The 27,996-nt window shown below is 40.8% G+C and overlaps 1 protein-coding gene across 1 annotated transcript; it reads left to right on the forward strand.

Annotated features, from left to right (window-relative positions):
* The first annotated feature begins 14,033 nt into the window (after positions 1–14,033).
* On the forward strand, positions 14,034–27,933 carry LOC125515441 (myosin-6-like). Its single transcript, XM_048680909.1, has 39 exons — positions 14,034–14,599; positions 15,694–15,822; positions 16,002–16,145; positions 16,281–16,426; positions 16,556–16,712; positions 16,806–16,864; positions 16,958–17,117; positions 17,499–17,648; positions 17,749–17,885; positions 17,967–18,113; positions 18,229–18,330; positions 19,102–19,159; positions 19,267–19,368; positions 19,950–19,987; positions 20,093–20,219; positions 20,294–20,464; positions 20,568–20,699; positions 20,783–20,892; positions 20,990–21,050; positions 21,488–21,665; positions 21,767–21,972; positions 22,601–22,720; positions 23,040–23,138; positions 23,527–23,739; positions 23,936–24,075; positions 24,194–24,308; positions 24,406–24,444; positions 24,536–24,619; positions 24,690–24,860; positions 25,384–25,539; positions 25,629–25,814; positions 25,949–26,077; positions 26,164–26,234; positions 26,312–26,411; positions 26,486–26,542; positions 26,799–26,855; positions 26,993–27,073; positions 27,197–27,279; positions 27,389–27,933. Exons 1-39 carry the CDS (start codon positions 14,597–14,599, stop codon positions 27,501–27,503), a joined length of 4,533 nt encoding a protein of 1,510 aa, XP_048536866.1. The 5' UTR covers positions 14,034–14,596; the 3' UTR covers positions 27,504–27,933.
* The last annotated feature ends 63 nt before the right edge of the window (positions 27,934–27,996 follow it).

Genomic DNA, 27,996 nt, shown 5'->3' on the forward strand with positions numbered 1-27,996 from the left:
AAAATAAATCCACCACCGTGCTCTAAAAGATCTAAGTGAAGCACATAGAGCAAAATTATAACACTCAAAAGATATAAGTGAAGCACATAGAGCAAAATTATCTAGCTCAAAAGATATAAGTGAAGCACATAGAGCAAAACTACTTAGCTCAAAAGATATAAGTGAAGCACATAGAGCAAAATTATCTAGCTCAAAAGATATAAGTGAAGCACATAGAGTATTCTATCAAATTTTAATTCATATATGGCTCTATCAAAAGGTGTGTACAGCAAGGATGATTGTGGCATACTAAGACACAAAGACACAAATAATACAAGACGCTCCAAGCAAAACACATATCATGTTGGTGAATAAAAATATAGCTCCAAGTAAATTACCGATGGAAGTGGACAAAAGAGGGGATGCCTTCCGGGGCATCCCCAAGCTTTGACTTTTTGGTGTCCTTGGATTATCTTGGGGGTGCCATGGGAATCCCCAAGATTAGGCTCTTGCCACTCCTTGTTCCATGATCCATCAAAAGAATTCACCCAAAATTTGAAAACTTCACAACACAAAACTCAAAATAGAAAACTCGTGAGCTCCGTTAGCGAAAGAAAACAAAAGACCACTTCAAGGTACTGTAATGAACTCATTCTTTATTTATATTTGTGTTAAACCTACTGTATTCCAACTTCCCTATGGATTATAAACTATTTTACTAGCCATAGATTCATCAAAATAAGCAAACAACACACGAAAAACAGAATCTGTCAAAAACAGAACAGTCTGTAGTAACCTGTATCTAGCGCAAGATATGGAACCCCAAAAATTCTAAAATAAATTGCTGGACGTGAGGAATTTATCTATTAATCATATGCAAAACGAATTAACTAAATAGAACTCTTCAAATAAAAATAACAGCAGTTCTCGTGAGCGCTAAAGTTTTCTGTTTTTTACAGCAAGTTCAACAAGACTTTCCCCAAGTCTTCCCAACGGTTCTACTTGGCACAAACACTAATTAAACACAAAAAACACAACCAAAACAGAGGCTAAATAATTTATTTATTAAATAACAGTAAGGGAAAATATTGGGTTGTCTCCGAACAAGCGCTTTTCTTTAAAGCCTTATAGCTAGGCATACGATTTTAACGATGCTCACAAGAAAGACAAGAATTGAAGCACAAAGAGAGCATCATAAAACATGTGACAATCACATCTAAGTCTAACATATTTCCTATGCATAGGCATCTTATAGGCAAACAAATTATCAAGGCAAGCAAAAAGTAGCATATGCAAGGAAGCGGAAAGAAACAATAGCAATCTCAACATAATGAGAGGTAATTTAGTAACATGAACATTTCTACAACCATATTTTCCTCTCTCATAGTAATTACATGTAGGATCATAAGAAAATTCAATAATATAGCTATCACATAAAATATTCTCAACATGATCCACATGCATGCAAAGTTGGCACTTTTCCGAAATAGTGGGATTAACACTAACTAAAGTCATGACCTTTCCAAACAGACTTTTATCAAAAACTTCATAAAATTGAACATTCTCCAAATACATGGGATCTAAAGTTGACATTCTTCCAAACCCACTTTCAATATTATTGCAAATGTTATAATCAATCTCATATTCATCATGGGGCTTAAATAAATTTTCAATATCATAAGAAGAATCACCCCAATCATGATCATTACAACAAGTAGTAGACATAGCAAAACTAGCATCCCCAAGCTTAGGGTTTTGCATATTATTAGCACAATTGACATTAATAGAATTTATAATAACATCATTGCAATCATGCTTCTTATTCAAAGATCTATCGTGAATCACTTCATAAAATACTTCATCGCACTTTTCACATTCACGAATTTCAAGCAAAACTTCATAAAGATAATCTAGTGCACAAAACTCACTAGCAATTGGTTCAACATAATTGGATCTCTTAAAGAGATTAGCAAGCGGATGAGGATCCATAGATCTTAGGTTCTCTGTTTAGTAATAAATAAACAACTATTCCAACCGTACGAGCAAACAAGAAACGGGCAAAAAGAGGCAAATAGAGAAAGAGAGGGAGGATAGAGAGAGAGAGAGAGAGAGGGCGAATAAAACGGCAAGGGTGAAGTGGGAGAGAGGAAAACGAGAGGCAAATGGCAAATAATGTAATGCGAGAGATAGGGATTGTGATGGGTACTTGGTATGTTGACTTTTTGCGTAGACTCCCCGGCAACGGCGCCAGAAATTCTTCTTGCTACGTCTTGAGCTTGCGTTGGTTTTCCCCGAAGAGGAAGGGATGATGCAGTAGAGTAGCGTAAGTATTTCCCTCAGTTTTTGAGAACCAAGGTATCAATCCAGTAGGATCCCACGCTCAAGTCCCTCGTACCTGCACAAAGCGATAGCTACTCGCAACCAACGCGATTAGGGGTTGTCAATCCCTTCACGGTCACTTATGAGAGTGAGATCTGATAGATATAATATTTTTGGTATTTTTGGTATAAAGATGCAAAGTAAAAAGTAAAAGCAAAGCAAGATTAAAGTGATGGAGATTGATATGATGAGAATAGACCCGGGGGCCATAGGTTTCACTAGTGGCTTCTCTCAAGAGCATAAGTATTCTACGGTGGGTGAACAAATTACTGTTGAGCAATTGACAGAATTGAGCATAGTTATGAGAATATCTAGGCATGATCATGTATATAGGCATCACGTCCGTGACAAGTAGATCGAAACGATTCTGCATCTACTACTATTACTCCACTCATCGACCGCTATCCAGCATGCATCTAGAGTATTAAGTTAAAAACAGAGTAACGCCTTAAGCAAGATGACATGATGTAGAGAGATAAATTCATGCAATATGAAATAAACCCCATCTTGTTATCCTCGATGGCAAACGATACAATACGTGCCTTGCTGCCCCTTCTGTCACTGGGTAAGGACACCGCAAGATCGAACCCAAAGCTAAGCACTTCTCCCATGGCAAGAACTACCAATCTAGTTGGCCAAACCAAACGGATAATTCGAAGAGACTTGCAAAGATAACCAATCATACATAAAAGAATTCAGAGAAGATTCAAATATTATTCATAGATAGACTTGATCATAAACCCACAATTCATCGGTCTCAACAAACACACCGCAAAAAGAAGATTACATCGAATATATCTCCACAAGAGAGGGGGAGAACTTTGTATTGAGATTCAAAGAGAGAGAAGAAGCCATCTAGCTACTAACTATGGACCCGAAGGTCTGAGGTAAACTACTCACACTTCATCGGAGGGGCTAGGATGATGTAGAAGCCCTCCGTGATGACGGCCCTCTTCCGGCGGAGCTCCGGAACAGACCCCAAGATGGGATCTCGTGGATACAGAAAGTTGCGCCGGTGGAATTAGGTTTTTGGCTCCTGTTCTGATCGTTTGGGGGTATGTGTATAGGAGGAAGAAGTACGTCGGAGGAGCAACAAGGGGCCCACGAGGCAGGGGGCGCCCTAGGGGGGCGCGCCCTAGGGGGGCGCCCCCCACACTCGTGACCGCCTCTTTTGTTCCTTGGAGCAGGGTCCAAGTCTCCTGGATCACATTCGGTGAGAAAATCACGTTCCTGAAGATTTTATTCCGTTTGGACTCCGTTTGATATTCCGTTTATCTGAAACACTAAAATAGGCAAAAAACAGCAATTCTGGGCTGGGCCTCCGGTTAATAGGTTAGTCCCAAAAATAATATAAAAGTGGAAAATAAAGCCCAATATAGTCCAAAACAGTAGATAATATAGCATGGAGCAATCAAAAATTATAGATATGTTGGAGACGTATCAATTAGCTAGATGGCTTCTTCTCTCTCTTTGGATCTCAATACAAAGTTCTCCTCGATCTTCTTGAAGATCTATTCGATGTAACTCTTTTTGCGGTGTGTTTGCCGAGATCCGATGAATTGTGGGTTTATGACTTGATTATCTATGAATATTATTTGATTCTTCTCTGAATTCTTATATGCATGATTTGATATCTTTGCAAGTCTCTTTGAATTATCGGTTTAGTTTGGCCTACTAGATTGATCTTTCTTGCAATGGGAGAAGTGATTAGCTTTGGGTTCAATCTTGCGGTGTCCTTTCCCAGTGACAGCAGGGGCAGCAAGGCACGTATTGTATTGTTGCCATCGAGGATAATAAGATGGGGTTTATATCATATTGCTTGAGTTTATCCCTCTACATCATGTCATCTTGCCTAAAGCGTTACTCCATTCTTATGAACTTAATACTCTAGATGCATGTTGGATAGCGGTCGATGTGTGGAGTAATAGTAGTAGATGCAGAATCGTTTCGGTCTACTTATCACGGACGTGATGCCTATATTCATGATCATTGCCTTAGATATCATCATAACTATGCGCTTTTCTATCAATTGCTCGGCAGTAATTTGTTCACCCACCGTAATACTTGCTATCTTGAGAGAAGCCACTAGTGAAACTTATGGCCCCCGGGACTACTTTACATCATATAAGTTTCCGATCTACAATTCTAGTTTGCTATTTATTTTGCAATCTTTATTTTCCAATTTATATCGTAAAAATATCAAAAATATTTATATTATTATCTTTATCAGATCTCACTTTTGTAAGTGACCATGAAGGGATTGACAACCCATTTATCGCGTTGGTTGCGAGGTTCTTGTTTGTTTGTGCAGGTACTAGGCGACTTGCATGTAGTCTCCTACTTGATTGGTACCTTTGTTTTCAAAAACTGAGGGAAATACTTACGCTACTTTGCTGCATCACCCTTTCCTCTTCAAGAGAAAACCAACGCATGCTCAAGAGGTAGCAGTCGTGCATGCAAAATAATATTTGGTGTCATGCGTCTTCGAGTCACTCAAAACCTTCAATGGCGACGACTGCAACTCCTTGGCACTGGTCCTTAGGGGAATGTGCATGAAGAGTTCTCTCGCTTTCGTCAACTTAGTCAGGTCGGCTCCAATAAAGGAGTAGCGACAATGACACATCGACGACCTGTTATGGTGATGGTAGTGGTCATTCAATACTCGAGAGACCTCGATGTAATTGTTATAATGTTTGCAACACTTTGTATGGTGAACCTTTGTAACAACTCTTAGTCCTTTTGCAAAATAAAAAAGGAAAACAACAAGGCAGCGCTACGCGTCGGTCGGGTGATACACGGGTCGCATCACCACCCGGACAGTCGTCGAATGGCAAGCTAGACAGCCACTTGGTCTGTCCCCGCGTCAGTCGTGCGCCCCATCCCGCTTGCAACATGGCTTGTGTTGCATTTGGGGCTTTGCAACACGAGCCATGTCGCGCTCCATTAAATTGTTTTCTACGTTCATGTAAAAAACATTTTAATTGCAACATGGTCTATGTTTTGACATGTGGTCGTGCAACATGTGTCATGTTGCAATCCCACGCTGAGCTTCCACACATGCATGTGCCTTGCACTACCCCATCGTCCTTTGCAACATAGCTAGTGTTGTGATTGCAACATGGGCCATGTTGCAAAGTCTCGGTTGAGCTGCCATAGAGACATGTGTCACGCGCGAGCCTGCGAACAACACCACGAAAATCAACCGGTTGAGCGCTAGCCTTTTACTTTTACTTTTACTAGATAATTGCACGTGCGTTGCAACGAGATATACATATTTTAGTAAATTGGCCCATGATTCACCTTTCATATTAATTTGATTGTGTAAATAAATGTTTATCAAATCCTATCTTACCTATCTAAATAAAATTTAGTATTTTATTTGTTAAAAAAATATTGTCTTACCAGAGAAAACATTATTTAATTTAGTAATACATTAATAAAAGATGATACAGTTAAGACGTTTTTCAAGAAAACTGATTAAAAACCCTAGAGATGGAAGAAAAAAAGAAGTCAAAACAAAGAAAGAGGGATAATTTACGCAAGGTTGGACGAAGCGTTTTGCGTGCCGGAAAAGATAACCTTATGTCTTTTAAAACTAAAAAATAGAGATTATTAATGTAATTATGTGTGTATTAGTGGTCAAGGTCTTACTCGCACAAATAATTAAGCATTTTAAAGGCATATTATTAAGTATTATTATTAATTGAATAAATAAGATGGATTTTTAGCTGCATAATAAAACGTTTCGCCTTTTTTAGGGAGGCCTAAAAGAAGAGAAATTCGCCACCGACCATTCGCGCAGGAATCCCCGAAACGCCCTGGCCTCCGAATCCTCTGCGTTGTGAAACCGTGTGGCATATGCGCGGCGCGTCGCTGTTGCTCGCCCCAGCTGCGCGCACACACACACACCGAAAGGGTCACGAGGACACGCTGGAGCCACACCGCTTAAAACCCAGCCCGTTCTGTCACATTCCCATTCCAGCGACCCCACCGCTCACCGACACGCCCGGGACCACACGGCGGTCACCCGGGCCACGCTGGCCAGCATCGCACCGGCCCGGCTACAGCCCGCGATTTCCGTTACTTCTTAATTGCCTGCCAAATCCGGGCCTGGCCAATGGGACGGCGCCACGTACGCCGTGGAAATAACCCCGTCCGTCTGTCTCGGACCTCAGCGGGTCCGGGCGTGGTTGCGGCTGGCTTCGCGGGTCGGGTCGGGGCAGGGATGGGTTCGGGCGTGCGTTTTGCCAGGCTCGCACGACAAAGTCAACAGCTACCGCCTACCGACCACGCAAGCGAGCGAGCCACCACTTTAGCGTACATGTATGTACTGTACTCTGTAGAATTCTTTGAGTCTAAGCCTCAAAGGTGCAACTTTAAGTCATTTCAAGCTCGAATGACCTTCGTACAAGTCGTTCTCCAGTGGATATAGTCCTGAGAGTCGATGTAATGAGCTTAATTGGCTCGACATAGTCAGTGTAGTTTCTAGCTCGAGCAGCGTTCATGTAAGTTCTCCCGTCAAAAAAAAAAAAAGAGAGAAGAAAGAGTCCATGTAGGTACAAAGATCAATCGAGGGAAACGTTTTGTTTATCTATGACTCCGAGTTCGGCTAGAGTTATGTCTTAATCAAGATTGGATTAAAATTTGTATTCTTTTGGTAACCTATCACTCTTATTAAATCGGGTGCGGTGGCCCATCAATATATGCGCCAGACATGTATTTGTCGGTTACGACAATTTTTGCTCTGTGTATGACCCTCAGTTCGGCTAGGGTTTTGGCTTGGTTCGAACGGAGTTGAACTTGTGCTCGATTAAGGGTTCAAACTCGGATCAAGAATGAACCAGGACTAGTATTCTCTTGTCAACCTACCTCTCTTGATAAATCGGATATTGTAGCCTATCAATATAATTGACAGATAAATACGGCAACTATTTTTTACATGAAGACCAGATAATTTTGCTAGGGAGGTGCCACACTAATAGTGTTAGTGATACCGATACGTTGATGGTTGCCGAGATTGGACGTCACAGAATTAATGTTACTACGACACCCTACATTTCCATCTATAAAAAATTCCATTTCACTAGCTACCATCTTAGGGCAACCACGAGGTGTATGTGTCCACGTCTGCCTTCTTTCACTTACGTCTCTAGCCACCTGCTCAACCATGATGTACCACCGCTGTAACAAACATCAACGATGTATGTTGCTTTTTTTGGGCCTCCCTCACTTGTCTGCATCCAACACACAACCAAAACTTTTCACTCGGTTGTTATTGGTTTTCAACAACCTCTCAGCTTGACTAGGCGCCAACATTAACCACCTAGGAACCAAGGTTGAAGGCCACCAACAGACCACACCTCATAGTCGCTAAAATGTAGACATCTTTCGCTAGATCATACCTCATAGTCGCTAAAATGTAGACATTTTTCGCTAGATCACACCTCGTAGTCGCTACAGGGCGGGGCACTCCTATGAGCATATCAAAGAGTCAAGTTTACCGAAAGAAGAAAAGTGTCATGTTTATTTACATGAAGTTCATCTAGGGGATTTTTTATTTTTAGTTGATAAAGCTACCGCTTTATTTCCATGGATAAATCAAGAAAGCATAGAGCTAGAAGTGTGGTAGAGGGGGGGGGGGGTCTAGATGACTCGGAAGGAAAAGGAATGGGAAGCATCACTGTCAGACTCAAACTTTGGAAAATCTCGAGACAAAAAAATCAAAATTGATAAGAGATAGAACCAAAAGCGTCCCGTCCTCCATTCCCTTCACTTTCTCCTCCATTAATGCACATAATATTTTGTTTAAATCAGGTGCTATACATCCCCGGTCATTTTTAGTGTCCCTAAGATATATCGTCAAAGAGCACTAGAGAATACATTTAACAAATATCCCGACATAGATTTCTAGAGTATCAGATTCATTATTTGTGTTTAAGTAAATTAGGACAATGCCCGTACATTGTAACAGATATACATACTCTAGTATGTTAGCTTGTGATTTACTTGCTCATATTAATGTGATTGTGTAAACAAATTTCATCAAATTCTACTCGTGATTTACCTTATATTTTGATGAAAAGTTTGGTCAGCAAATTAAAGTGGAATTGGTTCAGAAGGTGGGTACATTAAGTTGATTGATTATCATACTGGGAATGTTGGATGAAGGGCCAGTGGGAAGAAAAGTGAAACATGAAACATGAAACCTTACATTCTTTATAAGTAGTAGAGATATAATCCTATTGACATGGATAATTATTTGGGTAATATGTATTGAATTTCTCAAGTGGATATATCTATGAAGTCAATGAACTTAAACTAGCTCAACCAGGTCAAGCTGGTTTGTGGCTCAAGCAGAGTACATGTATTTCAAGGTCGATGCACCAGTAACATTTGCATAAGATTCATTGGGCAACAAAGCTACTAATCAAGAAAAATGTGCTTTTATCTATGAGCTCGGGCTCAGCAAGTTTTTTTTTGGTTTGGCTCGCACAAACTTGAACATGAGATGTATATCGAGCTTGGCCAGGGGTCGAACTCGGATCAAGATTGGATCCAAAGACCTTCGTGTAAGTTGTTTCCGTGGGGATATAGTTGTTTTTTGTGACTATTTGTGCGAGTGTGGTTATGATAGGAATACGGTGAGCCCGACCTCAACTAAGTCATTCTACTTTATGGCTCAAAGGGAGTTTATTTAGACTCGAGGTCGATGCACCCATAAAAGTGCTCTATGTATGACCTCGAGTTCGGCTAGGGTTTTGGCTTGTCTTGCATGTAGTTGAACTAGGAGATCAAACTCGGATCAAGATTGACCAAAGATTAGTATTCTCTTGTCAAACTACCACTCATAATAGATCAGATATTGTAGCCTATTAATTACCGGGCTTATGTCGAAAATTGTTTTGCACGCCAAGTAGTCCGAATAATTTTGCTAGCTAGGGAGGTGCCAAACTAATAGCATAAGTGATAATAATACATTGACGACCACGAAGAATTGATGTTGGAGAATTAACTACGACCATGCCATGCATTTTTCATTTGTAAATGGTTTCATCTCGCCACCGACCAACCTAAGGAAACCACAAGGCGCTTGTATCCACGTCTGCCTTTCTCCTCCCCCTTTTCCCGCCACTTGCTCAGCCACGATCCACCGCCTCCCGAGCAATCCTCAACGATTTTCGTCGCTTTCCTTTCCAGCCCTCCTCCCTCATCCCGACACGCAATCCAAACTTTTCATCCGGTTGTTCTCGATTCTCAACAACCTCTCGACTCGACTAGGCCACTAGCCGCCATGACATCGACAACCGCTTAGGAGCCAAGGTTGAAGCTCCCCGACAGATTCATCATAACTAAATTGTAGTCATCTTTCTCTATACCACATCTTGTAATCGCCATATGGTGGGACATGCCTTTTAGCATTTTGAGAAGTTAGGTTTACCAAAAATACATGCCATGTTTTCCCCATGAAGTTCATCCAGGAGAAAGGCTTTTATTTGTAGCCGGTAAAGCTAGGGCATGGCGTTTTGTCTTTGGGGAGTTTTTGCTCATCGTATGAACAACAAAAATCAAAACAAATTAAAGACACTATGATTTTTTACATGTTCATGTCAGCGTTCAGAACGTGCATGATAAATTTTGTGCCAAAAGAAGTTAAATAATTGAGAAATGCCAAAAAATTATCATCCAATTTACCTTTTTGTGCAGATAACATTTAGACATGAATGAATGTATACAAGTCTAAGTTTTTTAGTACAATAGAATTATTTACATTTATAAAAACATTATTGGAAGAAACAAATACTCCAGGGCTAATTGAATATCCAAACAGTGTTTTATTTCCACGGATAATCAAAGTATTACATAAACTTAAACACGCTGTAACCTAGAGGACCCGAAGGAGAAAGGTAACACCTCGGTTAGAATCAAACTCGGCGAAGAAAATGACTAATAGAGTTTTCTATTACACTTAGTAGGAATAATCATGCAATATTTATATCACATGTAGAGATGTAATCTCATTTGTTATACAATTGTGTTATACATCTGTTTTTTAATTGATAACTAATTTTTTTAACAAGTTAAATTGTATGCTCGATACGAAAAAATCATCGACAAAGACGAAACCAAAAGCGTTTTCCTCTAATTCCTTAAATGACTATAGTTTTCTATTACACTTAGTAGGAATACCACACAATAGCTATACACGTAGAGATGCAATGTCATTTGTTATACAACTGTATTGTACATTTGTTTTTATATTGAAAACTATTTTTCTAATGAGCTAAATAGCATGCCGTGAAGATCTAGGAAAACCCCATTCATACATAGATTATTTTGTTCAAACCATGTGCATTATACTCCATCAAAGAGCGCTAAAGAATACATTTTTAGTGTCCCTAAGATATAACGTCAAAGAGCACTAGAGAATACGTTTAACAAATATCCCGCCATAGATTTCTAGAGCATCTAATTCATTGCTTATGTTTAAGTAAAAAAATCCTATTGACATGGATAATTATCTGGGTAATATGTATTCAATTTCTCAAGTGCATATATCTATGAAATCAATGATCTTACACTGTCTCAACCAGGTCAAGCTAGTTTGTGGCGGCTTGAGCGGAGTACATGTACTTAAAGGTTGATGCACCAGTAACATTTGTGTGCAATTCATCTGGGTAACAAAGCTCCTAATTTAGAAAATGTGCTTCTATATATGAGCTTGGGCTTGGCAAGGTTTTCTTTCGTTTGGCTTGCAACGAACTTGAACATGAGATGTACATCGAGCTTGACTAGGGGTTGTACTCAGATCAAAAATTGATCCAAAGACCTTTGTATAAGTTGTTTTTGGTCGGATATAGTCTTTTTTGTGACTACTTGTGCGGATGTAGTTATGACAGGCAATACAGTGAGCCCAACCTCATGAAAGTTTTTTTCTGAGAGCACACAATTGCGTACCATATTTTTATAGAAGAAATAGATTTACAACAATCCAACATCAACGTGGTAACACCGACTCCACACGCTCACACTATCCTATTGTCTCATGAAACGTTGTAATCCTCCTACGCCTTGAAATGCTAACTTCCAATCTCTAAGTTCATCCAGAATCATGCGAGCGCAAGTCTGCTCCAAGGTCTATCAACATCAACTCTTCTTAGCCATTCCCATCTGACCCTAAGCGACATAGCTTGTAGTTTCAGATTTTTTACTCCCAATCCACTGAAGTAGGTAGGCTTGCATATAGTGTTCCACGCGACCAGACACCGACCTCCATTTGCTTTTTCTTTGCCTACCTAGAAAAAAGAGCGCATCCAAGGAATTATTGAGAACCAATGCCCAATATGGGTGGAAAATTTGTCATTGCCTAGTAGAGAGGGTTCATTCAAAGGGACAGGCGACTTATGCTAGTAAGGTCCGTTATCTCAGCCAGACCGATTCACCAGCTGTTGATCTTGGACGCTCCAGTCTGGGTCTTCGATGACATAAACCTCAAGAAAGTCATTCTACTTTATGGCTTAAAGAGAGCTCATTTAGGCTCGAGGTCGACTCACCCGTAACTCTCCGTGACAAGGCTCTCAATTAGGAAAAGAAGTGCTTTACGTATGACTTCGAGTTTGGCTTGTTTCACATGGAGTTTTTTAAACACTGTTCCGCATGGAGTTGAACTAGGGGATCAATCTCAGATGAAGGTTGAGCCAAATATTAGTATTCACTTGTCAAACTACCGCTCTTAATAGTATTCTCTTGTCTATTAATTGTCGAGCGTGTACCCTACAATTGTTTTGCACATCAAGTCCGGATAATTTTGCTAGGGAGGTGCCAAACTAATAGCGTAAGCCATAACGATACATTAACGGTCACCGAGACTTGATGCTGCAAAATTAATGTTACTACCATGCCATGCATTTTTCATTTATAGAAAGCTCCATTTCGTCATCGACCAACCTAGGGAAACCACAAGGCGTTCGTGTCCACGTTCACCTTTCTTCCCACGTTTCCCGCCACCTGCTCAACCACGATTCACCGCCTCCCCAACAATCCTCGACGTTTTTCGCCACTTTCCTTTCCACCCCCTCCCTCATCCCGACACTCAACCCAAACTTTTCATCTAGTTGTTCTTGATTTTCAACAACCTCTTGGCTCCTCTAGGCGCTAGCCACCACGGCATAAACAAAACCGCTTAGGAAAGGTTGAAGCCCCCACGGGAGACCCATCGCAGTTAAATTGTAGTAATCTTTCTCTACACCACATGTTGTAGTCGCCATAGGGTAGGAGACTCCTTTCTGCATTTCGAGGAGTTAGGTTTACCAAAAAAACATGCCATGTGTTCCTCGTGAAGCTCCTAGACTTTTATTTCTTAGCCGGTAAAGCTAGGGTATGGCGTCTTGGCTCCGGGGAGCATTTGCTCCAGCAATAAACAATAATTTTAAATAAATAGCAATTAAATTTTAAAATCACGTTTTTTCCGCACATGTTCATATTAGCGTTCAAATCACACATGCCAAATTTCATGCGAAAGGAAAAAACAACTATGCTCCATTAATAAAAAAACAAAGTTAAGTAGTTGAGAAATGCGAAAATCTCACTGCTCAAGTTGCTTTTTTTTGAACGGATCGAAATGCTTGGACTTTTCCGCCTAAACATTTGCAGATAACATTTAGACATGAATGAAAACGTAGATGCCTAAATTTTCTAGCATTTTTTTACATTTAGGACAATATTTTTGACAGGCAAGATCAAATGCTTCCGAACCCAAATTGAATGTCTAGTGTTTTATTTAGGCGGATTGAAAAGAGGTGAGACCCCAGCGCGTCGCATTCTCCCCGACCTCCCACGTGGCCACAACCATGACTCAACAAGGGTGGCGAGGGTTTGCCGCCTCCTCCTTCCTCCACAAAAAGTTAGGGTTTCCGCCTCCCGCCGCTGCCGCAGGTCCGCCTCCTCTCCGGTGGCCCTAGAGCCATGAGGGCGCGGTGGATCTCGGCAAGGGCTGGCGGGAGGGTTCCGTTTTTAGTCGTTTCTTTCAGTTTTGCTAGGGTTTGTGTCCTGCTCAGGAAGACGAGACGGCGGCGGCTCCCTGAAGATGGAATAAAGATCTCCCCGCCTAGCCCCGTTCCGGCGGTGCGTCTAGCACCATTGGTGGGCGTGTGGATGTCTGTCTCCGGCGGATCTATCTTTGATGGATTTGCTCGGATCTCGTCGTTGTTCGTCTACGTTCGCGTGTCTTCGGATTGGATCTTTCTGATCTACGTTATTCTTCATCTGCGGCGGTTTCTGTTCTGGTGCGCTGGTCCTACGGGGCCTTACCACGAGACTTTCCAACCGTCTATTACAACAAGTTGTGCCCGACTCCGGCGATGGAGGGGCGATGACGGCGGCGCGCCTTCGGCTCGCTTCAGTGCTGGTACTCGTCGCTAGGTAGTTTATGGATTTGAATGTAATTTTTATTATTTCTGATGTTCGTTGTACTGCCATGATTAAAAATGAATAGATCGAAAGTTTTCTCGTAAAAAAAGGAAAGAAAGAAAAGAGTTTGAGACCCAAACCCGCTAGAACCCAAAACCCGGAGGAGAAAGGCGAGCGCCGCGGCCGCGGCCGCGGTCAGACCCAACTCGCCGCAAGTAAACGGAAAAACTCCACGCGAAGAAATCAAAACACCAGAAGAAGAGACAGAAAAAGCGTGCCCCCCCCCCCCCTCTCTCTCTCTCCCCATTCCCTTCCGCAGCAACATAGAGAGAGAGAGAGATTTGGGAGGGGCAGACAGCGCACGCCGAAGCAAAGGCAGCGCCGCGGCACCACCGCCCACCCCCCAGCCGCTGCGCGCAGCAAAGCGGGAGACAAAAGCCAGCGCCGCACGAGGGCGGCGGCGGCGTGTGGGGGGAGCCGACGCGACGCATTTCGTCGGAGCCAGGAGAGATTTGGGAAGGCAGGGAGGCAGGGCGTCGCGTGCGGAGATTCGGAAGGACGCGCGGCGGAGGAGCCAGCGACCGCGGTTCGCGGGCGGTGTTGGGGAGTAACCCCGATCTCGGCGTCCCGTCGGCGTTTCGGGGCGGCGTCTCCTCCTGCCTGCGGGGATTGGATCTCGGCGGCGCGGGGCGCCGGACTTGGCAGGATCTCGCCGGCCGCGGGGTCATCTCGCCGCACCCCCGGTTCCTCTAGGGGTCAGCAGCCGTCACTGCTCTACTCCTCCCGCTGTACTGGGCTGGACCGGAGATCCGCTGCTCTCAACTTCTGACCGATGGTAAGGGAGCCCTAGCTTGCTCTGGATTGCTGTTCTAAGCGTGTTCGTAACTCTCTGTTACCCTAGACTAGTGCTACCGGCAGCAGTTTTTCCCCTGAAATTTCGGGGGTTCACCGTTCAACTGAATGAATCCCTATGCTCCCCGTGCTAAGCCTAGCCCTTGGAGAAATGGGCATGATGGTTGCGGCAGATTCTGGTGGCGCAGGCGTTGACCTGCTTGTTGATGTCCTTGTGATTGTTTGGCCCGGTGCACCGGCCTTGTTCGCGCCAGAAAATCGTTGATGGATGTCTTATGCTGGTGTGTGTTATTTGTTTCCACGTAGCGCTGCTATGATTAGCGCATTCCGCGCGCGGGGCAACATTTTAGGAAATATGCATTTATTCAGGGTTGGCGATATGTGGCTAATTGGTATGCCTGTTGCTGCCCGCGCCACCCTTTTGATTGTTGGGTTCGTCATACCGGCCTTGTTCGCGCCATAAAATGGTCGATGGATGTCTTATGCTGGCGTTTGTTATTTGTTTTGAGTTGACGTAGCGCTGCTGTGATTACTGCGGAATGCGCGGGTGGCAACATTTTAGGAAATATGCATTTATTCGGGGTTGGCGATATGTGGCTAATTGACCTGCCTGTTGCATCCCCCGCCACCCTGCTGATTGTTGGGTTCGTCATACCGGCCTTGTTCGCGCCAGAAAATGGTCGATGGATGTCTCATGCTGGTGTGTTTTATCTGTTTCCATGTAGCGCCGTTATGATTTACCGTGGAATGCGCGGGGGGCAACATTTTAGGAATATGCATTTATTCAGGGTTGGCGATATGTGGCTAATTGACCTGCTTGTTGGGTTGTCATACTGGCCTTGTTTGCGCCAGAAAATGGTTGTGTTCTCATGTCTGCGTACATATGTTGGCGCTATATCGAAACAAGCAACCTACGCAGACAAAAAAGAGTTTTCATGTCTGCGTAGGTTGCTTGTTTCGATATAGCGCCGCTGGTGGTTAACGCCGAATGCATGAGGGCCAACATTTTAAGAGACACATGTTTTTTCAGAGTAAGCAATGCGTGCCTAGTGTTTAATGTCACATCTATTCATGCAGGCGGCTCAAGCTTCCATCGCGGTGGGATCCCAGGTTTGGGTTGAGGATCCTGACGAGGCCTGGATTGACGGGGAGGTCCTAAAGGTCAATGGAGACACGATTACGGTCAAGTGCTCCAATGAGAAAACAGTAAGTTGTTTGTATGTATTGTTAGGATTCGGCCATCTGGCCAGTTTATTCTGTGTGGATTATTAATGACAAAACTGCTTAGAAATACCATGCGAATCTGACCTTTCATAAAAGCCTAGCCACGTTGAAAAGGGTGTGTTTGCACTATGTTCTAATTTGCCCCCCCCCCCCCTTCCCAGGTTACAGCAAAAGCATCTCATGTCCATGCTAAGGATCCCGAGGAATCACCATGTGGAGTTGATGACATGACAAAACTTGCGTATCTGCATGAACCTGGGGTTCTTCAAAATTTGAAGTCTAGATATGACATGAACGAAATCTATGTAAGTCAGGATCTCTTTGTATAACTTATTACTGTAGTCCGACTGTCCGACACATATACTTTCCACTAATATTATGTTAAGAATGTCATTCATTTTTCTCATTTATGCCTTCCTTATTTCTTTGTTTGAAACCAGACGTATACTGGAAGTATTCTGATTGCTGTAAATCCTTTCCGAAGACTGCCTCATTTGTACGATATTCAGATGATGGAACAGTATAAAGGAGCAGATTTTGGTGAATTAAGCCCCCATCCTTTTGCTGTTGCAGATGTTGCATATAGGTAGGTTCATGTTGAGATCACTAGGTTTTTATAGTTGAAGCAGGCATTTCCAAAAACAGGAAATGAACAGTTTTTTTTCCTCTCTTCCCATTTTGACTTGAGGAAAAATCTTGATTAATGTCGTTACAGGTTGATGCTAAATGAAGGAATAAGTCAGTCCATCCTTGTTAGTGGAGAAAGTGGTGCTGGTAAAACAGAAAGCACTAAAATGATCATGCGTTATCTTGCTTACATGGGTGGAAAGGCTGCCTCTGAAGGCCGAACTGTGGAGAAGCAAGTTCTTCAGGTAGTTAATTTATAGACCCACCTTGTCCTGAGTAACTATTTCTGTGACCATCTGGTGTTTTTGTACGGCTGATTAATCTGCATCCCTCCACAGTCAAATCCTGTTCTTGAAGCATTCGGAAATGCAAAGACTGTGCGAAATAACAATTCAAGGTAAGAGGCATTCTTTATATGATTGTTGCAATTAGTGTTGTGGGTAACTGTTGGTTCACTCAACCAATTTCTTTTTATCTGTCATCACTGCAGTCGCTTTGGTAAATTTGTCGAGATCCAGTTTGATCAGAAGGGGAGGATATCAGGAGCTGCTGTCAGAACTTATCTTCTCGAGAGATCTCGTGTCTGTCAAATATCGGAATCAGAGAGAAATTACCATTGTTTCTACATGATTTGCGCTGGCTCACCTGAGGTGCTGCCCCTTACCTGTCCATTCATGCCTGTTTTTTACTAGACATATTTATATAAAATTTAAGATTAAACCTGAGGAGTTATTCGTATTTTACCAATTCTTGTGGCATGCACTACTTTATTGAAATTCAAGAATTCTACTCTCTGTCCCATGACATTTTCCCCTCTCCTAATTGTTTGTTACTGTCACAACGGGAGTAGCAGAGCCTTTGTGAATCAAAGCTCTCTACACGGAAGCTATTCAATGACATGCCCCTCTGGCTACCATTTTGCTAACATCACTGTATATCAGGGCACTAAACATCATAAGCTTCTGCTTTAAATAGCTGTATTTCATATTAGAAAGCAATGTATGGTTAAATTATGCTATTTTACATACCAGGAACGGGAGAAATACAAATTAGGGGATCCCAGTACATTTCACTATCTTAATCAGTCCAACTGCTATAAGATTGATGGCCTCGATGAATCGAAGGAGTATCTTGAAACTAGAAAGGCCATGGATATTATCGGGATCAGTTCTGAAGAGCAGGTACATATTTGGTTCTGTAATGATCTCCTGCTACTCCTTTTTGATCACTTGAGGCCTCGTTGACTTAACCCCTTGCTTTGTTTGTTGCTTTTAAATTTAGGAAGCAATTTTCCGGATTGTTGCTGCTATTCTCCACTTGGGAAATGTTGAGTTTGCAGAAGGGGATGATGTGGATTCATCGAAACCTAAAAATGAAAAATCTATGTTTCATTTAAGGACAGCTGCCGAGCTCTTCATGTATGTACTCTGTATAGCTTCTTTTTAGGAACTGTTGAATCCTTATGCATTTCACGAAAATCTCAAACTTTGGTCTTGTAGGTGCGATGAGAAAGCACTAGAAGATTCACTGTGTAAACGTATTATTGTGACTCGTGATGAGAACATAGTAAAAACTTTGGACGCTGAGGCTGCCAAGGGTAGTAGAGATGCACTTGCTAAGACCGTGTACTCACGATTGTTTGATTGGTGAGTTCATTTTGGAGTTATACACCGATTGCTATTCCAGTTCAAAAGCAGCTGCTTGACTGTTCTACAAATGTTTCCTTTTGGTTCTTATCTGACAAATGTCCTTTGATCCTAGGCTTGTGACTAAGATAAACAACTCTATTGGTCAAGATCCAACTTCAAAATGCTTAATTGGTGTGCTGGATATCTACGGGTTTGAAAGCTTCAAGACAAACAGGTGCTTAACTGGTACACTTTTATAGATTTATTGTGTGTTGGATGTGTCTTGGTCAATTTGATTGACAGAATGACAATGAGAGAAAACTGTCAGTTGGTTTGGGCCCGCTTTAGTTCTAGGTGAAAGAGGGGCTATTTGACTGCAAACCCTTGCAAACCCTTTAGTGATCATGACATGATCACTTCTCCATCTTGAGGTTCTTGTTCACAGCTGAGCTGCAGTTCTCTTTTGTTGAAGAACTGAACTCAGTCCACTGATGAAAGGTGCCACCGTGCTAGGCCTTTCTTTTCACCTTTGATTACATGCTAGACTCATCAGTTGGATTTTCCTCAAGATCATCACGTATTGCCTGTAGTACATGGCAGAAATGTAACATTTGGTACAAACTACTTGGATGCTGCTTTTTCTTTTAAGAACATTGGCTATTGCTTTTTGCTTGTTTGATGTGAACTTACTGTTTTTGTTCCGGTGATCATGAATTATGATCGCACCATCAATTGAGTGATATTAGTTGAACAGTAGGTGTGTGCAGGTCTGCTTGTGCATCTGTATCTGTTACTCTTAGGACTGTCATCATGAAGTTTAAGGTTTCCTTCAATTAACTAAGACTAACATTCTATTTTTGTGCATACCGTATTTTGTCATTATTATATTTTCACAAATTTTGTTTCCTCACTGATTCATTTCTATTGTTAATTTTTACCTACTAGTTATTATGGACTTCTTATGTGTAGTTCTCAGATCTGATGCACTTTTTTTGGCTTTTGATAGCTTTGAGCAGTTCTGTATCAACCTGACAAATGAAAAACTGCAACAACACTTCAATCAGGCAAGTTTCTAGCTTTCTTGGGTGGAGCCTAACCCAGCAGCTTCACTGTTATGGAGTTCTTTTATTTATAGAAGAGTTGTTAACTCTGAAGTTCTGCTTTTCTGCAGCATGTCTTTAAGATGGAGCAGGAAGAGTACACTAAAGAAGAAATTGACTGGAGTTACATTGAGTTTGTTGACAATCAGGATATTCTTGATCTCATCGATAAGGTATCCCCCTGCCCTCTTTCTTTGTTATTTTGCTGTAGGGTTGGGTTTGTCTCCTTGCATGACATGATCTGGTATCTGCACAGCCTGCTGTTTGCCTGCCTAAAATAAACAAGTTCATTCAAATGAGTGTGTGTAATTGTGTATATTGGAATGCCCCCCCTACATACCGATGTTTGATGAGTTCATGAGTGCCCATTTAATCTTTTGGTGTTAGTAGTAATTATCCACGGTTAGTGATTTCTGATCAGCAATGTCAAATGGTCACTACTAGCATTGGTTACTAGTGATCAATAGTGGTTCATTGTCGATTGATTACAATATAAGCACTGATTGTTACTCCCTCCTATCCATAATAGGGAGTAGTAGTTCTTATGTTGATTTTTTTTATCTATGTGGACAATTCGAGGTTTCCATGCCATACATCTTGTCAATGCAGAACGTACCTAGTCAAAAAAGTAAAGCTGCTTCTACCACTTTGATACTTAGCCCCAATTCTTACATAGACATAACTTATGTCGGTATGTTATGTTGCTTTATTGTCTTGTCGTGTTCCATCTAAGCACTCAATTCTTCCTTTTCAGAAACCTGGTGGAATTATTGCCCTTCTGGATGAAGCTTGGTATGGATGAGTGATAAGATCTCATTTTGTTCACTAGTTTTCTATCATAGAAAAATTCAATCTTACAAATAGTTTAATCTGTGCACATATGATTTTGTGTTGCAGTATGTTACCAAGATCGACACATGAGACATTTGCTCAGAAGTTGTACCAAACTTTCAAAAATCACAAGCGCTTTGTGAAGCCAAAATTATCTCGGTCAGACTTTACAATATGTCATTATGCCGGAGATGTAAGTATGAACTGCCTTTGCTCTATTAGTTACAGTTGTTTTTTAATAAATCTGATGGAAGCATTGATGTGTAGGTCACCTATCAAACCGAGTTATTTCTGGACAAGAACAAGGATTATGTTATTGCTGAACATCAGGCTCTCTTGGGTGCTTCAGGATGTTCGTTTGTTTCAGGCCTTTTCCCGCTTCTTTCTGATGACTCCTCAAAGTCGTCAAAGTTTTCATCGATTGGTTCCAGATTCAAGGTGCATAATGAATTGCTTTTATTATTATAATGATTCAACTGAAATTCTTGTTGCTTCCAGTTCTTCATGCTTCTAATATTTGCAATTTATATAAAAAATGCAGCAACAACTGCAATCTCTCTTGGAAACCTTGAGTTCAACTGAGCCCCACTATATCCGTTGTGTAAAGCCTAATAGTTTATTGAAGCCAGCAATTTTTGAGAACCAGAATGTTCTTCAGCAGCTCAGATGCGGAGTAAGTTTTGTTGTTGTTGTTGTTGTTGGCATTTCCGTTTGCTTCAAACTTCCAACATCAGTCCTAATATTGTTTTTTCTCAGGGGGTTATGGAAGCAATTAGGATAAGCTGTGCTGGGTATCCAACTAGAAGAACATTCCTTGAGTTCATTGACCGTTTCGGTATTCTTGCGCCTGATGTTTTGACTGGAAGGTACTAATTTGTAACTTATAAATGAATAACTGTTCTTGCTTCCTGGTTTAGTTGGTTGAGCCTTTTACTGATCTTGGCTTGTGTTCATTGATACAAGTTCTGATGAGATTACTGCTGTAAGAAGGCTCTTAGAGAAGGTAGATCTGCAAGGTTACCAGGTATGGACATTTGAAGGAAACTTACATTTTTGGTGTTGTTAATCTGTGGTATTTGATAATTTAATGAGCATATTTTTTTCCGATTAGGAACACCATTGCTAATTAACGTGGGTTGATATAGGCTTTTTATATGTGACCTTCGATGGTCCACGTATTTGATACTGGCTGTATGTTGGGGATACATATTGGCTTAATGCTAATTCAAAAAAGTCACCTACGTTATGTATACTTGTATAGACTACAAATTCAAGATGTTCAAAACAGTGTGCAGTATATGCTGTAAGATCACTTTGTAGTTGATTAGGTGAATCAATTAAAATTGATATATCCCCCAGAATATAATTCCTTTCTGAAATAAATCTAGTAATAATGCTATCCTTTTGCATCCTTGGTGTATGGACTAAACTGTATATGCTTTTGCAAATGTTATTATTTAGGTTGGCAAGACAAAAGTTTTTCTTCGTTCTGGTCAAATGGCTGAACTTGATGCTCGTAGAAATGAAGTGTTAGGGCGTTCAGCTAACATGATTCAGAGGAAAGTCCGCTCGTTTTTGGCCAAGAAGAGTTTCATTGCACTACGAAGATCAGCTGTACAAATTCAGACGGTTTGTCGCGGTGAGATTTTTGTTCTTTCGAATCGTAGTCTGTTTGGCCCTACTTAATTAGCTTTATTCATGCAATGAATTTCTGACATGGCTTTTATTGAATATTTGAAGGAGAGCTTGCAAGAAGAGTTTACCAGGGTCTCCGCAGAGAAGCTGCTTCTCTCAAAATCCAGACTAGATACCGCATGCATAATGCGAGAAAGGCATACACTGAACTTTCTGCTTCCGCGCTTACCATTCAATCATCGTTACGTGGGATGGCTGCACGTAAAGAGATCCACTTCAGACGTCAAACAAGAGCTGCTATCATTATCCAGGTAACATAGAATTAAAATAACTTGTTTTATGTGCGTGTGTAAATACAAGCAAATGGACAAAAGTTGGGAATAATAACCGGCATAGGTGTTCAATTTTTCTGTTGATATATAAGATTAATCAGTAGTTATTGGTTGCTCTGAAACTGTAGAGATCATGTTATGTTTTGCTGATTGTATCTCTATTCAGCAGTTGGGTCATTGTCTGGTTGATTGTATCCTTGGTAGAAACTGCAATAAGCCAATACAGTTCCTGAAAGCTAATTTTCTTCGTAATTTCTTTTTTACCATTCAACATTATATATAGAGGGAGTTCTAGATTATGAAGTTTCCTCTTTTGTAGTGAAAGTCACATATTTCCAGTCATCCCAGTTCAGTTTCTTCATGAAATCGAGAGCTGGCTTAGTATGCATAATTATGGGTTGTGGACTATGAATTACAGTGCTCTTTTCTGCTATCTTTCTAAACATGACACATATATCTGGTCTTTTATATTATTACCATGATGAAACCCTACAACTTCGTTGCTACTATTCGTCCATACATTAGCTGTCTCTGAAGTGTACCATTTAGTCCCAAATTAGCAGATCAGATCAAAATGTTCACTTTATAATCCATATTTCTGTTTCAGACTCGCTGCCGTCAATTCTTGGCGAGGTTGGCTTATTCAAGAACAAGAAAAGCTGCTATTACTACACAGTGCTTCTGGAGAGGAAAAGTTGCTAGGAAGGAGCTTCGAAAACTCAAATTGGTATGTTTATGTGTAATAGGCACTTCTTATATTCCATATACAATTTTTTTTACGAATATATCTTGATGTGGGCACTGGAAATTGCCTTGGGTAAAACTTCTCAACATGCTGCCTTTTTCACTCCTGGAGCCACCAGTAATTCGGTGTTACAGGGTATTGTACAATGTCACATTTGCTGGTTTCTTATATACCTGATGGTGCATGATTGCTATAGGCCTTAGTAATGGAATTGGTCTGAAAAGCCCTGGTGGTGAATAGTGCAAATATACTCTCTCATATCAGGGTCCATTCTTTCTTATTCATTTTCATTGCTCACCAGGCTGCACGGGAAACTGGCGCTTTGCAAGCTGCCAAAAATAAACTGGAAAAGCAAGTCGAAGAGCTTACGTGGCGCCTACAGTTGGAGAAGCGCATGCGAGTGAGTATTTTGTTACAAAATTTCTCCATATCATTGTAGCCTTGGGAATACCGCAAGCCACTGATATAACATAATGTGGGTTTATGCACACCAATTTAGATACTGTATGCGAGATTTAACATACTCAAATATGTTGTTAATGGTTCAACCTGCCGTTTGTTGGACTTGTTTTAAAAAGTGCATTTCATAAGATAACACACATCCAACAATAACATTATTGTCTAAAGAAGTGATCTGAGTGAAGTAAAATGTGCTTGTAAGCATTTTGGAATTTGGATTGGAGGTATTTATTTGTTGTCCTGTTCTTCAGTAGAAGTAAAATGTTGACACTTGATTAGCTGATCTGAGGATATTGTACTATTGCTTAATGCGTGGCTGTTCGTTGTAGGCTGATCTTGAGGAATCTAAATCACAAGAGAATGCAAAGTTGCAAGCTGCCTTGCAAGAGGTGCAACAACAGTACAAGGAAACAAAAGACACACTAGTGAAGGAGAGAGAGGCGGCCAAAAAGGTCGCAGAGATAGCTCCAGTTATTAAAGAGGTTCCCGTTATAGATACAGAGCTGATGAACAAGCTTCGAGATGAAAATGATAAACTTAAGGTGAGACCTGAACATAATCTTGACTGTCAAAGGCCTGTAATCTGTTGGTGCTTCTGTTATAGATTTTAAAAACTGTTATGGTTTGCTTTACTCCTTTTTTTGCGGAGATTTCTTGCCTTCTAGTACTATTCAGCACGATCTGATATTTTTGCAGTTACTTGCTGTGTTTATAACACTTTGCATTTCATGACTACAGACTCTTGTCAGTTCTCTTGAAAAGAAGATTGATGATACTGAGAAGAAATATGACGAAACAAACAAAATCAGCGAGGAAAGACTAAAGAAGGCAATGGATGCTGAGTCGAAAATTGATGATTTGAACATGGCAATGCTAAGGTTGTTCTTTTCCTAACCCAACTTGATAATATAAGCACTTCCGCATGTACGTTGATTGCTGAGAAAACCATAATTAGTATTTATTGATTGACCTTTTTGTTTTTATATTCTGCTTCAGGCTTCAAGAAAAAATATCCAACATGGAAACTGATGAGAAAGTGCAAAGACAAGCGTTGTTGAGCACGCCGGTCAGGAGCATGTCTGAGCATTTGTCGATTCCAATTGTTCCAAAGGTAGGATTGATGGCTTAAAATGATGTTTCTTGTTAATTCTGCTGTTAATGCTCATGCTTCTTTACTCAACTCTTCTGCTTCTTTCTCTGTTATTCAGAACCTGGAGAATGGCTATCATGAGGCTGAAGAGCCAAAGGTTTGGATTTTACACCTTTATATTTCTATTTAGTCTCTTCAACTTCAGTTGCACCCTTAATCTCATGGCAAAAACTGCTATCCTTTTTCAGGAACCCCAAAGTGCACCCCCTGCCCTTAAGGATTATGGGAATGGCGATTCAAAGTTGAGAAAATCTTCTGCTGAGAAGCAACAGGTAAGTCAACACTTTTTAGTCCTTCAACTGCTTCTGTAAACAAGGTTATTTAACACTAATCTTTCTGTAGGAAAATGTCGATGCACTTATTGACTGTGTAGCAAAAAATCTTGGCTACTGTGAGGGGAAGCCAGTTGCTGCTTTTACCATATATAAATGTCTACTTCACTGGAAATCTTTTGAGGCTGAGAAGACCAGTGTTTTTGACCGTCTTATTCAGTTGATAGGATCTGCAATAGAGGTAATCTGAAACCTAAACTTTGGTCTTAATTTTCAAGCCATAAGTCAAAATAGTATAAATGAGTGATCATTGGATTTTTTTATCATTTTGGAGCTGACCATGGTCCATTTCACATCTAGCTGCATGTTAGGAAAACTAGATGTGCCCTTTTATTTTCATAAGTTGTCCTCATGTTAGAAGTTATTTTTTTGCTCTGGAAGCTCAATTTTCTTGGTCTTACCATTGTATGGATAAGCTCTGAACTTTTGATGCCATGTTTTTAGAATTTTGAAAGAATTTGGTTCTGTCCAAAGTTCCACTACTGAAGAAAACAACGATGAGATAGTCATATTACTTCACTATTCTTCAGGCTTACTTTAGACTTTACCTTGTATGTAGTCTGATCATCTTTTTAATGAGCTTGGATATTGGATTCACCTACAATTACAAATTAATTTATTGTTATTTTGAATTTTGAACATGTCAAGCTGCTTTCCCCCCTCCCTTAAAGTCAGTTTACATTTTGGATCTATCTTTGATGCAGAATGAGGAGGACAATGACAACCTTGCTTACTGGCTCTCAAATACGTCTAGCTTGCTGTTCCTTTTACAAAGAAGTCTCAAAGCTGCTGGTGCACCTGGGACTGTTTCACGAAAGAAACCTCCTCAGCCGACATCGTTGTTTGGTAGAATGGCTCAAGTATGTTATTGTCCTTTTCATGCTCATAAGTAAACGGGGAGAATTGTTGAATGTGATAATTGGATCTTGATGTTAATTTATTTGTCTAGGGCTTGCGCTCTGCATCTTTTGCCAACATGCACGTTGAAGCGACTGATGTTGTGCGCCAAGTTGAGGCCAAGTATCCTGCGTTGCTTTTCAAGCAGCAGTTGACTGCTTACGTGGAGAAGATTTATGGAATCATCCGTGATAATATTAAAAAGGAATTGTCATCTTTGATTTCTTTATGCATCCAGGTAACATATCCTCGCTTTAGAATTTTTTTCTATTTGCTGATAGCTGGCATTGGGTCCTATAAGTTTCCAGTTGGTATATGAGCATAAACATATTTGTGATTTACTATTAACCACATGCTCTTGTTAATCACAAGGCTCCAAGAACAATGAAAGCTAGCATGCTGCGAATTTCTGGAAGGTCATCTGGTCAAACTCAGAGCAACCACTGGCAGAAAATTATTGAGAACTTGGATATCCTTCTAAAAATTCTACAAGATAACCATGTATGCATATCTCTCTTTGACCCTTTGTTTATGTGGGATTCGCTTCAGCTGGATGTATATTTAACTGTCATTTTGTTTATCCTCAGGTACCCCCAGTTTTGGCTCAGAAAATCTTTACCCAGATATTCTCATACATCAATGTACAGCTATTCAATAGGTGAGCTTAACTTCTGAAGTTCTGTTTTTTGATTGTATGGAAGCTAGTGCAATACATGCTTACTGTTTGTTCTACAGTCTGCTCCTTCGCCGTGAGTGCTGCTCCTTCAGCAATGGAGAGTATGTCAAAGCTGGCTTAGCCGAGTTGGAATTGTGGTGTGCAAAGGCAACATCCGAGGTGATCTGCCTCCTGTGTGATTCCTTGGTTTCTTTTTGTATTTGATTCAAATTACTGAAGTTTCTTGGTTACAGTATGCAGCATCATCATGGGATGAAATCAGGCATATCAGACAGGCTGTTGGCTTTTTGGTACGGTCCTCTAATTTTTTCAGTTACATGTATATAGTTTTAACAAACGCATTGTGCATATCTGTCTTATTATCATCCAATAACGTAGTCATTTATCGTTGGATTCAGTAAGCTTCATAATTTATAACTTTGGATGACGTAATTCATAACTTTCAGCTCAATAAAGCAAGTCTAGCAGTTGTTTGAATTTCAATTGATCTTGCACTGTGTGGATTGTAACTTGCAAGTACTCATACATTCTTAATACTCCTTTCAGGTTATATTCCAGAAGTTCAGGATATCTTATGATGAGATAGTCCATGACCTATGTCCGGTAAAATCTCAAAACTGTTAACCCACCTTTTGATTTTGTTGATTTTCTCATGCTTTTTCTGGTTTATGTTTTCTTACTTTTGTGAAGTATGAAATCGTCCTGGCCCTAATCAAGGTTCAATTGTTTTCCTTGTGTAGATTTTGAGTGTCCAACAGCTATACCGAATTTGTACACAGTACTGGGACGACAAGTACAATACCCAAAGCGTATCGTCAGATGTGAGCTCCATTTCATTAAAGAACTTCACCGCTTTATTTGCAACTATGCATTCTTATCAGCGAGATACTACTTTCCACACGATATTAAAGGACAAACATAACTCGACCCCTCTAATATTTCAGGTCCTTAGTAACATGCGGGTCCTAATGACGGAGGATTCGAACAATGCAGAAAGCAGTTCATTTCTGTTGGATGATAATTCAAGGTAACATAAGCACCATTTCATCTAATGATGTTTGTATAATTGTACTGATGCACAGCATTCTCAAGGTTCTGTTTTATTTTTTGCTTTGTGTTTCTTTTGCAATCCACAGCATTCCATTCTCAGTGGAGGATATCACCAACGCGATACAGGAGAAGGACTTCTCAGACGTGAAACCAGCTGAGGAGCTGCTCGAGAACCCCGCGTTCCAGTTTTTACAGGATTAGGGCCGAGCTTTATACTACCGCTAGATACCTCATCAGATCTGTTTCTTCATTTGTTGTACATTTTTTCCTACCCTTTTCTGCTGCAGCATTCGTGCGTGCCTTCTTTGGGGGTTACGTTCTCTCCTTTATTATATAGGGTAGTCACTAGGGTTGGGATGGGATTTCCTCCCTTGATAGTAGAAGAAAAAGCCACACCTTTTAAATGGAGGCAAATCATTCTTTGTAGGGCAAGTTGAAGCCAGCCAGTCGGTCAGTCTTTTTTTTGGTTTTACCCAGGGGCAGGGGTCGTTGGGAGAAAAAGTCATTGTAGTAATGTGTTGGTAGTATTCCATTCCCCCCCACAGTTATAGATTGTACAAATTTACAGTGTAAATCAACAGTGCAAGAAGAAAGAAATCCATATACCAAAGTGACATTGTGCTCCGGAACATTTTCCTGTGTCTGTGTTTGTCTACAAAAATGCTGTGTGCGGCACTTGATGATCTCAGTTAGA

The sequence above is a fragment of the Triticum urartu genome, chromosome 6 (assembly GCF_003073215.2).
Source record: "Triticum urartu cultivar G1812 chromosome 6, Tu2.1, whole genome shotgun sequence".
NCBI lineage: Eukaryota > Viridiplantae > Streptophyta > Magnoliopsida > Poales > Poaceae > Triticum > Triticum urartu.

Bases quoted from the DNA above. Each gene is read 5' to 3' on its own strand.
- LOC125515441 (XM_048680909.1), top strand. The intron at 16,865-16,957 runs GTAAGAGGCATT...TCATCACTGCAG, and splicing joins GTGCGAAATAACAATTCAAG to TCGCTTTGGTAAATTTGTCG. The intron at 27,280-27,388 runs GTAACATAAGCA...TGCAATCCACAG, and splicing joins CTGTTGGATGATAATTCAAG to CATTCCATTCTCAGTGGAGG.